At 38.3% G+C, this 15,642-nt stretch overlaps 1 protein-coding gene across 7 annotated transcripts in view; it reads left to right on the forward strand.

Moving 5' to 3' along the window:
- Positions 1-15,642, forward strand: part of PARP4 (poly(ADP-ribose) polymerase family member 4) — a 114,336-nt gene that overhangs the window by 16,591 nt on the left and 82,103 nt on the right. For all 7 annotated transcript variants that reach the window (XR_006286120.1, XM_037890587.2, XM_037890611.2 and 4 more), the window contains exons 5-11: positions 719-797; positions 1,428-1,541; positions 5,997-6,146; positions 7,965-8,102; positions 9,511-9,684; positions 10,832-10,992; positions 14,733-14,870. Coding sequence is in view for 6 of the 7 variants with exons in the window: in XM_037890587.2 (XP_037746515.1) it covers positions 719-797; positions 1,428-1,541; positions 5,997-6,146; positions 7,965-8,102; positions 9,511-9,684; positions 10,832-10,992; positions 14,733-14,870 (954 nt within the window). In the remaining variant the exon portion in view is untranslated. The remainder of the gene's footprint in view (positions 1-718; positions 798-1,427; positions 1,542-5,996; positions 6,147-7,964; positions 8,103-9,510; positions 9,685-10,831; positions 10,993-14,732; positions 14,871-15,642) is intronic.

Here is a 15,642-nt window from a genome sequence, read left to right on the forward strand (position 1 = left end):
AGCACAACTGAATCTCATGTGCATTGAAGTTACTTCGATGCCAGTTGAGAGCAAAGGGCTGCTTGTTACTGTAATTAAGGAGAGAGCAAGTTGCATAAGAAGAAACAACTCAGATACTCACATTTTTTTAAAACTTATTAATAAAATGCATATTTCACTGGCATTAAAAGCCATCAGTGGTAGACTAGATGTTAATTATTTTCTAGGAGTGAATCGGTTACAAATTATACTTATTTGCTTAAAATACTTGATGTTGAAGGGCATGACTTTAAGATTAGGACATATATTTAAAGTCTAAGGACAGGGTGGGAATTAATCTCCCACTGCTATTTAGGATTGCTAAAATGCAACTGGATGGGCAAAACCAGATAATGCATTTAGCAAATTAGTGGGCCAGGCAGGTAAATCACATTTGTTCATTTGATTGCCCAATGTTTTTTGCAGGATGAGTAAGGTTGAAAGCCAATCTGCATGTTCAGCTTCAGGTTGGACGCACTGATCAGTCAAAGTATCCATGACCTTTTAGTGCAGGTCAGCAGCTTGTATGGCAGTGATTTTTACTTGTTCAGAATAAGTTTTGGTTTTTCTGGGCTGTGGGAAAATATGCTTACATTGTATAAGTGTAGGCCCTTAGTGTGATGCTGCAACCTTGTAAAATTACTAATTTCAAAGATTTATTTTAAAATGTTTAAAAGAATTTCAATTATTCTGATTTCAGATTTTATTCAGAAAATGATCAAGATATTCCTTATTTTCCACAAGATTTTGAAGTTGCAAAATATGATGCCCTTGAAAAAGTAAGCATTTTTAGTGACATCTCTTATGTTAGTAGAATGCTGTAGGCTCAATAAATGGTTTGCAGTTCTGTATGCATTACTTTAATTTTTTGCTTTAATTTTACAAATAATTATTCCATAAGGGTCACAAAAACAAAGAACACTATTGACAAACAAATTTAAAGTAGTGCGTCTTTCAGTGCAGCCTAACTTTACTTGAAACAAAACTCTAATTTTTATCACTATAGCATCCCACAAGGTAACACACTACAGTAATATGTATATTCTTCTGGCAGTTTGTACAGTTAACAAAGATTTTATATAAATAAATTAAATGTAATTAAAATACAGTAAGTTTTCATTTCAACATGGAGAAGACTTTCAGATCTCAAAATATACAAGAAATTGTACATTGTCCAGCACAGTGAAGCTCTGATATTGACTGGAGCTTCTGGGTGCTGTGGTAATGAAAATAGTAAATAAATGCTGTACATTCCACTAATGCTTTCATAGCAGTAAATCATGATGGTTCCATATACAATGAGGGGGACGTGGGGAAGTATATGTTATGACAACAAACAGTTGAAGAAAACGTTAATGACAGTATGAACGGGACATGTATTGAAGTAAAAGGGTTGTTGTTTCTTTCAGATTAGTACTGAGAAAGGCAAACAGGTTGTAGTTATTGAATTGCAGTGTTCCCAGGAATCATGTGAGTTTCCCTTTCGAATAGCTGCACACTTCAGCATGTCAGAAGGATTTAAGGTATGAGCTGGTTTTGTCATTATTACTGGTTTATTTGTTAGTTTATTTCAGTGTATTTAATAAATCCATCCCATAGTGCCAGATGCTTATCATTCCTGTTTGCAATCAGATTACTAAATATAAATAAAAGAAAAAGTCATTCTATTAGCTTCTGACATAACTGACTGAAAGTAGGCTCCCAGACACAATGAGGCTAATTAATCTTTCCTGTGACTATTGAAGCCAATATCAGTGTAACACAAATGAGTTCAATTATTTGAATGTAAATCAGGATGAATTTGGCCCATTGTGTCACATCAAGGACCCTGCTTGGAGCCAATTATTTGCCAGTCCTGTCACTTCAAAGTTGGTAAAATGTCATTTATTTTTAAGAATCTACCCAGCCATTACAGACTTTGTGAGTAATGCATCATGCTTTCCCTTCCTGACCCTCTGGTTCTTCTCCAGCAATCCTAAAAACATTACCTCTTTGGGTATGTCTACCCTGCAGTAAAAGACCTGGGGCACAGCTGCAGCTGGCCCGGGTCAGCTGACTTGGGCTCGGACTATGGGGCTAAAAATTGCAGATTAGATGTTCTGGCTTTGGCTGGAGCCTGGACTGTGAGAGCCCCTCAAGGGAGGGGGCTCTCAGAGCCTGGGCTTCAGGCTGAGCTCAAACATCTACACTGCTATTTTTAACCCCACAGCCTGAGTCCCACTAGCCCAAGTCAGTTGACCTGGGCTCTGAGACTAGGTGCAACAGGTTTTATATTGCAGTGTAAACGTACCTTGTGTGATAGGGATTACATGTACAGGTGGTGCTTCCTAGTGGTTATTCCAGCATCCCTCTCCAGCAATTGTTCTAATGCAAGGTGGTCCACTTTTTGGTAGGTAGCAGCTAGGCCTTCTGGCTGGGTCACCAATTGCATTCACTTCCTTTCAGGGTAATGGAGTTGTCAAGGTTCCTTCCCCACTCTGAACTCTAGGGTACAGATGTGGGGACCTGCATGAAAACCTCCTAAGCTTAATTTTACCAGCTTAGGTTAAAACTTCCCCAAGGTACAAACTATTTTACCCTTTGCCCTTGGACTTCCACTGCCACCACCAAACGTTTATCTGGGTTTATTTTTATTAGGAAAGCATTGTTTGGAAACGTCTTTCCCCCCAAAATCCTCCCAACCCTTGCACCCCACTTCCTGGGGAAGGTTTGGTAAAAATCCTCACCAATTTGCATAGGTGACCACAGACCCAAACCCTTGGCTCTTAAGAACAATGAAAAAACATTCAGTTTCTGAAAAGAAGGATTTTAATAGAAGTAAAAAGAATCACCTCTGTAAAATCAGGATGGTAAGTACCTTACAGGGTAATTACATTCAAAACATAGAGAATCCCTCTAGGCAAAACCTTAAGTTACAAAAAGGCACACAGACAGGAATATCCATTCTATTCAACACAACTTAATTTCTCAGCCATTTAAAGAAAGTAATCTAACGCATATCTAGCTAGATTACTTACTAAGTTCTAAGACTCCATTCCTGGTTCTGTCCCCGGCAAAAGCATCACACAGACAGACCCTTTGTTTTTCCCTCCCCCCAGCTTTTGAAAGTATCTTGTCTCCTCATTGGTCATTTTGGTCAGGTGCCAGCGAGGTTATCCTAGCTTCTTAACCCTTTACAGGTGAGAGGATTTTTCCTCTAGCCAGGAGGAATTTTAAAGGGGTTTACCCTTCCCTTTATATTTATGACAGGAGTCCAATAAAATAGATACAGTCCAATGCCCTCAAAAAAGAAAGGGTCTTCAGCCCACCTCTGGACTCCTGTGGCTGGCACAGTCTTGACTCAAGGCTTACAATATCTCTGTACTCTCCTCCTCTCCAAGGTTGGGGGGGAGAAAGGGATTTATGCCCCTCCACACAAAGGGCAGTTGGTAGGGGAGACAAGCCCTCTCTCTCCACCAGGCTCTGACCTAAGACCCCTATGAGAGGAAGTGATAGCATATACCCTCTTCAGGACTGCCTCCCTAAGCCACTTCCTACCACTTGCTTCCCCAGTCCAAGGTTTGGTCAAATGTCTCATTAAGTGATCCTCCAGAAGCTAGAGCAAAACATTCTCTACTCTTAGGGAATGGCTAGCTCTTCCTTTAGGGCCTGGGGTAACTGCTGCTAGCAGAACTACTCTTGCAGCCAGGACCAAGGTAGGTCTCCCCCCCTTCTTCTTCATACCTTGTTCTTGGCTTAGAATCTTGCACCTTTCTCAGTATTCTTAAAGAATTGCAGAAGAGCTTTTTTTATTGGTCCCCCATTTTCCTTGTATCCTTGATAGTTGTTTCAAGGAAAATTTTATTATTTTAAGGCCTCTGAGTTTTGTGTATAAACACCTCCTTTCACTGGTACAGTTTTTACAATCCCAAAGAATATGATCTATCATTTCCTGGACCTGTTACACATAATTCATCTTTATTCTTGTTAATTAGAAATAAATTACTGCTTAACCCACAATCCCTGTTAGAAATATGAAAAGAACCACTTTGTTCTTCCTTTCAGGGTCTTGGATTATATCAACATTGTCAACTGTTTGGCATACTACTTGGAATTTTCTCCCCTTCATTTAGTTTGCTCACAGTTCTTGACATTCCTTCCTTAATTTATTTTTCATTAGGTGTTTAAATTTCAGTTTGCTTAAGGAGATTCCTTGGTCAATTTGTTCACAATTAATAGCCCTTTTGCCTGTTTGTCTTCCAGTCTTTTACCTGCTATCCCTACATGCACCAGAATCCATGCTATTTCTATTGTTATATCCAGTTGCGCCAGTTTGGTTGTTAGCAGTAATATTGCATTCAGAATATCATTTCTGATGTCAGACTTTCCATTGTAAATTGCCTGCTGTCCTAATAAGGAATCAGAGAAGGTGGCCATGGCAGCTGACCACACATCTAAAGCTCAGTTTAATGCTATCATAATCCCTGTTAGCTAAACTGTAAAAATGGATACAAAGTTAGTTAGCCTTAGAACTTTCTTGAGTCTGAGTGAGGACACGCAGAAAGCTGTTCCCACTCTTCCTGTTCCTTTGTCTTTTGAACGATCTGTATATACATGGCCGTAGTGTCCTTACTTATCACAAATATATTGATTTTTTATATCTTGTATATTTATCATTCTTCTCCTTTTATTTATTTCATTATATTATTTCATGCCTACCTCAGGGGGAATGGTTTTCCAATGATAGAGAATTTTCCCAATAGCTGTAGATTTTGATCTCTTTTAGTCCTTTTTTTTTTCATTAGGATCCTTTATCCACTTCTGTACCCTGGTTACATGGGGAACTTTGAATTTTTTCCCTACTTAGCCTCCACTTAATTCCAAATAATCATTATATATTTGCTGAGTGTTACCTAGTACTTTGGCCCACAAGGTTAAGTCTAAGAAGTTCATTCTAAGAGTGATAGGCACTTCACTGGCTGCTTTCTGTAGTGAACATAGAGGCATAAGAATGAAAGCACCACGTGCAATATGCAATGGCTGTACTTGGATATAGTCTAGTTTTCTCAGATTTGTGTTCACTGCTGACCTAAAGTCTTGTCATCCATACTCAATAAGTGGTCTAATTCCTGTTCTGTATAGCATTACCATTTTTTTCTTATCCACTCCCCAGTATGTTCCAGAGTTACTTTTAAGTAACTTAACTCTACCTTTGTGCTTTAATATTTTCAATATGGTCCATGAGAGGCAATCATGTAGCTATAACTTTACATCTGTTTGGATTTTCCTTGTTGTGAACATCAATCATTCCCTTAGTTTAGTCTATGGAGAATTTGAACGCCCACCTGTTTCCCTATTCTGCACTTCCCTTAAGTGCATAATTGAAAGCACTGCCAGAAGAATAAACATTTCTGCTTTTGGTCCATATGACACAAGACATCAACAAATAATGTGATCCCTATTCCTGTACTCATCTGCTTGGGGAGGTTATTTATCATGATGTTAAAGAGGGTTGGGCTAATTACACTGCCCTGTGGAGTTCCATTTGCAATTGTGTATGTGTTGGAAAAAGCTTTCCCTATTCAGACATGTTCATTTGCTGAAGTCCCATACCCATATATACATTCTTCCTATAATACCCCTGGAGCCTACTTTATGAAGTAGTCGTACTCTCCATAACACATCATAGGCTTTTTCTATGTCCAAAAAGGTTATTCTCCCCTTCCAAATTGTCTGTTTCCCTTTTACGATTGTCCTCCAACTGGAGCAAGCTCTGTATGTGTGGAGGGGTGGAGTCATCTGGGCCCAGAACTGCTCTTCAACCCCTTCTGTCCCAATGTAGGGTTTATACACCCCATCACACTCTAAAAACCTGTTATGCTAGAGCTCTAGATAAACTTTACGCACAAGTCTCTCAGCTGGTAGTGTGATGTGCCAGAAAACTGGAACACTTCTGTAAGTCTTCTTTTTCTTATATATTTTGATGTTGTCATTCACAGAGTAAAAAACAGTTCATAGCAACTAAGACTTCTGAAGAAGTAAGAAAAAATTATGAGATTTATGTTGAAGATTTGAAGAACCAGGATTTTATATTAAGAGAAACCTTTCCACCAGGTGCAGACAATTTAGCCTCTATGAAATTACAAGAGGTTGGCATGACTTATTTGTTTGTATTCTTCTGGTCTTCATGATTTATATTAGTATCTGATTCTCTGAGTGTGAGGATTATGGTTTAGATTTAAGTAGTAGAATATAATAGGGTAGGGAAAATGGTATTTATGTGCTAATGTTTTAAAAGATTTTTAGGAATAATGAACTAATGGTTTACATTACTTCACTCTAACATATGAAAAGCAAATTTAATTGATCACTTTGTAGAGAATTCCCAGTATCCTTATTCCACCATAGGTAAGTACATAGAATACTCCATCAAAGTCAGTGGGAGTTGTGCCCAAAAAATAATGTCAGAATATTGTACAATTTGATGTTTTCAAGTGCCAGAATTCTCACTCATTACTTATGTTCATAGCCTTGATCCAATTTCCACTGAAGTCTGTAGGAAGACTCCCATTGACAACAGTGAGCTGGATCCTGGCCCCAGGAGTATTTTTTCAAATAGGTTTGATTGTCTATCTGCTATTGAAAATAGATGTAGTGTGATACAATGTTTTTTCCATGTACCTTTTTACTGTAAGCAATCTACCCTCCCCTTTGCCCCAGATAAGCTAAACTACGTGTTGACACAAAACTGGCTTTGAGATAATATCACCTATATCCAGGAAATGTTAGAATCCCTTGTATTGTTTTCTCTGAAGCAATACAGCTGTTGTCACTAAAACTTCACTATCTTCCAACAGTTCTTTCCTATTCTAAGCATAGAGAAACATTGTGTTGTGTCTGATACTGCTGTGCAGTAACTGTTGGAAAACATTGACTTTATGGCAACCACTGGAGCTCAAAAATACTGCCAAAAAAAACCCAAAAGCAAATATTTTAATGATGTTCCTCAGTACACATTAGAAAATCTCTCCATACTTTCTTTAGCTGCTTTGGATGTATGGATTGCACTGGTTTTCATGCCCTTCCTTTCTTCTTTAGCTCTGCATCCCCAGTTTTTACCTGTATGAGAGGAGTGTCTGTGATAAACGTACACAATTTTTTGCGGCTTTTTGAACCAGGAGAAATAGTATGCACCCCAAATGAAGACAACAATCATTTTGAATCCATCCATCCTGAACTTACAGGAATCAACTGCATAATAAATAAAATAGTAGGGACATGCAGTCCGTTTTAGCAAAGCTTACTGTTTGCAGTCCATTGTCCTATTCATTGTATAAGCAACAGATCCATCAATCAGCAGCTGATTGGCTACTGCCCTTACTGAGATTGGGAAAGGTGTTGGAAGCAATTTTGGGGTAGTCTGTCACAAAGAATAATGGAGGAAAGGAAAGAAGGAGCAGGGAGCAATTGAGTTAGCTGAAGAGTCTGTGCAAGACAGAGACTCAGTATGAGTTTAGGGAATTGATTAGAAAAATTGTTCATAAGAGTTATGGCTGTGGTGAAAGTGGTTTGGGGATGTTTTAAAGGGAAAGGAGAAAGAATTGCAGTGTAGTAGAGCTTTTTGTGGAGTTTCTTCCAGCAGAGCTGGCAGAATATACCGCCTCATCTGGAGCTTGTTTGCACTATCTTTTAATAATAAATCCTATTCATTATCAGATAGCCCACTCAACTTTCAAGCAAGAACATGACCTCATGCTTTTCTATGCTCCCCATCCAGAAGACTTTTTGCAAGCAAGTCTCCCATTCAAGTCATTGGCCTAAATAAGTCATAGTAAATGTTAACACATATACTGTAGTATATCGCTTATCAGAACAGGGAAATCAATGGGAGTTTTACCAGTCTGAGAACTGGAGGAGCAAGTTCTGCATCTCTATTTCTTTTATTAATTGATATTTGTTTACTGCAGCTACTTCTAGAGGAAGCCATAAATTCAAGCACTTTATCCCAAGAAATTAGTGCTTTTGTGGAATTGATCTGGGCAGAAGCACTTGGTCATTTGGACCATTTACTACTTGAACCAGTAAACAACATCAGCCTAAATGATGTAAGTTAATTTTGCTTAGAAATGATGACTCTTTAGGAACCAGTGTTATCTAAGTATTAATGTAAGTATTTTGTTTCCAAGCAAGAGTATTTTGCCCTTTCCAACCTGGGATCAGAATTATACTAGATACAGTTGTATTTAAACACACCTCCATAACTGTATCTAGTGTGTATGTGTGTATATATGTATCCAGAGACCGTGGTGGGTGCATTTTATAAATCAATTAATATATAAATTAAATAAATTTAGACATACCATTTGATGTGGAGACGTGGGAACCTGTCTACTGCAATTTCCTATTCATTTTACATAAGTCACCAGGTATTTGGTAGGTAACATTCAATCATTGCCAGTGTAAATAAGATACGAACCACAGTCCTAGAAATGAAAAGGTCTGTATCCCAATGTGTCCCTCTGTAAGAATTAATTTGATAAAATTCATATGTTCTGACTGGCTTCACTGCCAAAGTAGTTAATTCGTAACAGAAACATCATTGTGTGCAATTTCCTAAGAAATAGTCTTAAGTTTTTAAAATATAAGAATTTAAAAGCTGTGGTTCAGTTAGCAATGTTGCCAAAGGGCCATTGTGAAGCAAGGACCAACCTTGGATCAGTATTGATATAGAGTACAACTTTGTTATGAAGTCCTTGGCTTATGTCACTACTATTACACTACTGGATATTGCTTATGGTTTGTGTAAATTTATTGAAGTTTGCCTCTTCTCTACTGCTCTGTGATCATCAAACCATCACATGGCATTCTGCAGAAAGGATCAAATGGGAATGTATTACAAGTAACAGCTATATTGAAATTCAGTACAGCTATGTGAACAAATCTATTACCTGTTTTTTTCAAATGTGGACAGAATGTCAAATCTATAATGGTACTTCAGTGCAATCTTCAGACTCTTGCTATAAATAGGTGTTTGCCTTATGTACCTTTGGATAAACTAATGATTTAGAAGTTTCATTAACATTTATTGTTATCTTTTTGTAGTTTCCAACCATAAACCCTCTGGGATTGTTTTCCATTATTTAATAAAGAGTTAGTCTGACCTTGTGGATTTACAAGAAACTATGAGGCATTTGCCAGCTAATCAAATCCATGTTCTTTTTTGTTATATACTTGGGGTACATCCTGCTCCCCTTACTTTGTGAGCAGTCCTACTGAAATCAGCACGACTACTTGCGGAGTAGCTCAGCATGAAGGTAGAATCAGGTACTTGGTTTTGAATGCCAAACTCAGATACAAAAAGACATTGTGCTGATGTTGCAATAACAAAGAATAAACAAAAAAGTATTATCTTAGTGTGGAAACAAATTACCCTCTATTTCTAGTATTTACCTTTTTCAGGCTTGTTGCACTGTTCTGTCAGGATTTCATATTTAATAATCTCTTCTCTTGAAGGTGAGCAAAGGGGAAGGTATTCTACTTCAAATAAAGAATGCAATGAATGAGGGAACAGCAGCAAAGGCACTGAAAGCGATGATGATGGAGTTCTATCGAATTATACGTCACAAAAGTGGAATAGACTATAATATTACCAAAAAACTGTTATCTAGCAAACAGGACCTCTGTCAGGTAACATTTTCAGATTGCTAGTAAGCACTGATGTGTCCTGTATAGTGTCACTTATAAATACTGTCACACCAGTGAGTAGGATATTTTTTAACTCTTGCAAGGACTACTAAAATGTAGTTCCATTGTGAATCCAAATAGCAATGGGGGCTTACTAGTGGTGCAAAAAAATTACGTTTAAAATATGGTCGATATAATTATCTTTGGCCATAGGAAAGTTTCTGATACCAGAAGTCTCACATCCCATAAATCTTGCCCATGACTGATGATGTGGCAGCAATATAATGTTTTTATAGTTTAATGTTATATAATTAGTTTGTGTGCAGATTAGGTGCCCCATCATGATATGTTGTTATACAGATCATACTGTATGATCACAATGGTTCCTTCTGACCTTGGAATCTGTGAATATGCATTAATAAAATTTGTGTGTGTTTGCCACTTCTCCAGGCATAAGCTGGTGCTGGGTTGCTTGGCCTCCCCACCCTGTCTCCATCCTCCAAGCAGGAAAACTCCCTGCTAAGATTTGGGAATTGGATTGGTCCGAGTCTTGTGATAACATGATCTCAATCCCTCACCTTTCCTCCCTCCCCTAGACTGTGAAGCCCAGCTTTGTGCATCGCTTTTACTGCCATTGCCCTCCTGATTGGCCAGTGGCACTGCTGACAACACAGGATGGCTGCTGAGTGGCAGCCAGGGTGTGGGGACGGGCCCAGGAGCAAAGTCAAAATGGCAGCCAACCAACAGAAAATACTGGTTTGCTGAGTTGTTGTGAGATGGCCCAAGGCTTGGATTGATTTGGAATTTTATGAAAGCAGTTTAAGTGTATCTGCCATGTTTTGTTTACATAAGGTGCCACACCTGGTCTCACTCTTGCTATACATGCTAACAGATAAATTGAAATAATCTCTGCTTTTATCTTCAGTTCCAGTATTATTTCACTGTAATTTGTGAGAATTATTTTCTTTTACTATAATTTTCTCTCTCTTTCTTTCTTCTGGGTTTTGGTTATTTTCTATATTAAATGTAACAAGTATAAAATTACCGCCCCAAAAAAGTCACCAAAAATGTAGAGAATTAGAACATTGTTCACTAATCACTACAATATATTATCCACATATCAATTCTAATTTATATCTTTATATTTTAGCTAATCAGAGACATGCTTAATGTTTGTGAAACAAGTATGTCAAGCCCTAACCCACCATCTCGTGCTAAATACCGGGCTTTAAGGTGCAAGATACAAGCTATCAATCCAAAGAGTAAAGAATTTCTCAATGTTAAACAGCAGGTGTTGAAAAACAATCACAGGTGGGTGTTTAATAGTGATAAGATGATCTCAGTAGTATTATAGAAATAATGCATAAAATACATATAATGAGGGGTGGGCCACCAGATTCTGCCACAGCAGTGAGATCTTTGGCTTCTGGAACACTCCACTCCACTCCAGAGCCAGCAGGATTGTGGAGTAGGCAGGGCTGGCCTTTACAAAAGCAAAGTAAGCAGGCATAGCATGTCAGGTGTTTATCTTATTCCTCCTCCATCTCTGAGACAAAAGGAAGAGGAAAGAACTTGCTCCCATACCTTCCTTAAGACCAGAACCAGATGGGAAGAAATTCATGCCCAGTCATCAGCTCCAGCATCTTGCGGCTGTGTCCTTGCTTGGGGTCCTGCAGCTTTTACAGCCAGCATGATGATAGGCCATTGGTAGCTCACTCTCAACTCTAAAAACAGCTGGGTCTTGGCCCCAGTTGTTCTTCCTGCCCATCTTTGCTTTGATCAGCTGCATAAGATATATCTTCCTCTACTATGATGTACATTTGGATTGAATAGAAACAAATTCATTATGACAGTATCTAATGAGACTGAAAAAATTGCTCTATTTTTTGTTTCATTATTCAAGGCCTCAATAATTTTGAAAGGAACTATTTTTAAATTTGTTTTAATTAGATTTTATGGCTTCTGTGTTTGTTTCTGAATTTCAGTGTTTATTTTCAGGCATTTTAACGCTGATCCTTTTTTAGGTGTAAAATTTTTATTTCAGCTGTTTTTAATTTTCCTTGTGTTATTTAAAAAACCTGCCCCCCCCCCCCTTTTGAGAATCTTCTTAGCCCCTTTCAAACAATTCTCATTCATGTAAAAAACTATAAATTAAATGTTCTTTGCTATATACTTTCAAAAAGCTTACTTGCTAATGTATATTTCATTTGGATTTTATTTAATTGTATTGGTTGGGGTTATACTAGAGACCCTATCTTGTAATTAACCAGTAAAATTAAACATGGAAAAATGAATAAATTCATCGAAATAAAGTTAGAGAGAGTACCTGATCTTAGTTTTTGGGACACTGCATTTGATTTTCTGTAAAAGATATTTTTTTCAAAAATCAAACTACTGTAGAAATAGATGTTGAAGGAGCAGGCTTAAAAGGTCTTCTAAAAAAGAAGCTTCATATAGTAGCTCCATAAGTAGGGACATTAAAAAATATTTGTAATCCTCAAAAAACCTACCTCGGGTAAAGTTTTCAGAAGTGCCTAAGTAACTTAGGAGCCTATCTCCTGTTTACAAAAGTGACATATTTCAGAGTAGCAGCCGTGTTAGTCTGTATCCGCAAAAAGAAAAGGAGTACTTGTGGCACCTTAGAGGCTAACAAATTTATTTGAGCATAAGCTTTCGTGAGCTACAGCTGTAGCTCATGAAAGCTTATGCTCAAATAAATTTGTTAGTCTCTAAGGTGCCACAAGTACTCCTTTTCTTTTTAAAAGTGACATAGGTACTTAGGAGGTGATAGCCTTGTCTACACTACAAATGGCTTGCTGGTATACTAGCAACATAAGCTGCATCTACACTAAGGACTCTGACAAAAGGAGTTTTTCTGCCCATGTAGGAATACCAAGTCCCTGAACCACATTGTCTACTCTGACAGAAGCACTCATCTGTCACCATAGCTGCATCTAAACGCGGGGGGTTGCTGCATAGCTATGTTGGCTGGAGGGGATGGGCTTTTTACACCCTGACTGACAGCAATGCCAACAAAACTTTGTGGTGAAGACCTGGCCTCATTCTCTTTGAAAGTCATTGGGACTTAAGAGCCTAAGGTTGCGGCCTGGTCTACACTACAAAATTAGATCAACATAAGCCACCTTGCGTCAACTTAGTTGTACATGTGTCTGTACTTACATTTATCTCTGGCTGATGTAAGTGTCCTACAGGGATGTACTACAGGGATGCAGTAACACCACCTCCTTGAATGGTGTTGAGCTGTGGTCGACATACTGAGGTTAATGCAGCACGAGTATTGACACTGTGTGACTTACGTTGACCCTAACAGTTCTCCAGCAGCTGTCCCACAATACCTAACACTGACTGCTCTGGTCACAGTTTTGAACTCGTCTCAGAGACCAGAAGCAACTACTGCTCCTTTAAAACCCCTGTATATTTTTAAAAGTCTTTTTCTGGTTGCCCAGCCTGGCAGGCACACCTACCATCTCTCCCTTGTTGTAAGCAATTGACCATGCTGGCTCCACTCACTAGATTTGCTACTGCTTGGAGCAGACAGTGGGTATTGGATCTCCTGAGCCTGTGGGGAGAAGAGACTGTGCAGACACAGCTTTGGAGCAGTCATAGAAACATGGAAATCTGCCAAAAGATTGCACAGGGGATGCAGGCAAAGGGGTATGGTAGGAATCACAGCAGTGCTAGGTGAAAACGAAGGACCTGCAGCAGGCATACTAGAACCAGGGAGGCCAAAAGTCAATCCAGTGCCTACTTACAGACCTGCTGCTTTTACAATGAACTGAATGTCACTTTTGAAAATGGTGCAAAGACCTGACTTAACCTCTGGTGTAGATGCAACAGGTTTGTTGGAAAAATGCTTCTGTTGTCCTAGCTACTGTCACTCAGGGAGGTGGAGTTCCTACAGCAGTGAAAAAAATCTCTTCTGTTGCTATAATCTGCATCTGCACTATGGGGTTACAGCAGCGTATGCTGTACTGCTGTAGCACCCATTGTGTAGACATGGCCTTAAGAGCCAAGTCACTTAGGTACTTTTGAAAAATTTACCCCTCATCTTAACTCTGAAGGTGGCCTCCTGTCAGAGGTAGAGCCTGGAAGTGATATCAATCAACAGCATGCTGGAGCATTACATGGAGCAGGATCCACAGATCTGCACCAAGTCTGGACTTCCCAGGATCTGAAAGGATACCAAAAAAGGCAAATTAAAAAAAGCTTTGCTAAATTCCTCTCTGCTCATGCTACTGAGGGATTCAGCACCTATTCCTACTACTCTGAACTGGTTATTTAAATATCTTTAAGAGAGGACCAAGATTGTTTTGTAATTGAATAAGTATTTTGTATGTAGCTGAGCTTGTGGCAGGATTGTTCGGGACTGAGCTTGTAGGCCCAGATCCTCAGGTGCCTAAATATCTTTAACTCCCATTGATTCATGGAGTTGGGCACCTAAATACCTTTTAAGCCTTAATCAGTGTGCAACAACTTCCAGCAGCCATTGGTCCTTTCTCCAGCCTCAACAGACAAGTGTCATTGGCTGCTGGGAGTTGTAGTGTAATGCAGCTGCATTCTGTGCAGACCATGAGCTAGAAGCTCTTCCCCTTAGGTCACCCAGACTGTTGACTCCAAAAGGACAATGAGTGAGTAAGCCTGATTGGTAGAAACTTCAAAATCTGTTTTTGTTAAAATTTTGGAAAACGAACATTTGGATTTTTTCACAGGTGTGCCATAGCTTGAACTCTGTGAAACATAAATACATTGTATAGAAAAGGAGGAAACCTACTATGGGATTACAGACAATCACAGATTAGATAGCTGCTGTTGAATTACAATTTGTATTCCTGTTTGCCTTTAATATTTAAATATTTCCAGTAAATGTTCCTTTGTATTGTGTCTGGTTGTTTTTCTTTTATAATTACAAGAAACGAAGAGTAGTCATTTCTATGAGGTACATATTAGTTCTTCACCCGTTAGTTATTAATTGAATTTGAATATACTTTCTAACTCACATGACCTCGAAGTTCATTTTCAATTTCTTGCAGTGACTGTCCAGTGAAAGTTCTACAAATATTCAGAGTTGGCAGAATAAGTGAAACAGCAGAGTTTCTGAGCAGTCTTGGGAATGTTCAATCCTTATTCCATGCATCATCTGTGCGCAACTTTGTTGGAATTCTCTCCCGGTAAGAACTTGCAGTATTTTTTCCTTAAGGTTTTCCAGCATCTTTTTACTTTTTTATCTAATATTTGGGGTTATAAAGGGAATCATTTTCTTTGACATCAAGCAAACGTTTACTTTAATGTTTGAGCATTAACATTTATGCGGGTACATCATAATGGAAAAATCTACCTTTTCTTTTGAACAGATGAGTTATAAAGACTTGATATTCTCTTGAAAATGGGTCTAAAGTGGATATAAGTGGTCAGACATCATGGTAATAAGCATAATTTAAATACCTGGGTAGAGAAAGAACTTAATTTTTTTTCAGTGTGTTCTATTTAAGCTTAATTACTAACCTAAAAAAATAGAGAGAGAGTGGAAAGAGTAATAAAATGTGAATACTATATCCCTTCTTCTAGCAAGCCTTCCATTGCTGACCTACGCCCTCCATTTTTAGATGTTATTTTTTAAAATATATTTGTGTATGTAATATTAAGCACACATCACTATCTTCTGCTGCTGTAACCCGTATCTTACCACACATACTGTTTATTTTCATCCTTTGTGTTGGATCTAATTAAGGATCAAACATTTGCAGCCAATAGTAGTACTAGTAGTACTAACAAATTCTATGGGACTACTCACGATAGTAAGTACTGAGTTCATTAATGAGTGTTCATGTGATCATCCTCTTTGATTGCAGCTCCTGAGGACAAGAATCTGTTAACTTTATTTGATTGTAAAGGGCCATGCACACCTATGATACTGTATAAATAATACAATGTTAGTTTTAT

This window comes from Chelonia mydas, chromosome 1 (genome assembly GCF_015237465.2).
Source record: "Chelonia mydas isolate rCheMyd1 chromosome 1, rCheMyd1.pri.v2, whole genome shotgun sequence".
In the NCBI taxonomy this organism is placed as follows: Eukaryota; Metazoa; Chordata; order Testudines; family Cheloniidae; genus Chelonia; species Chelonia mydas.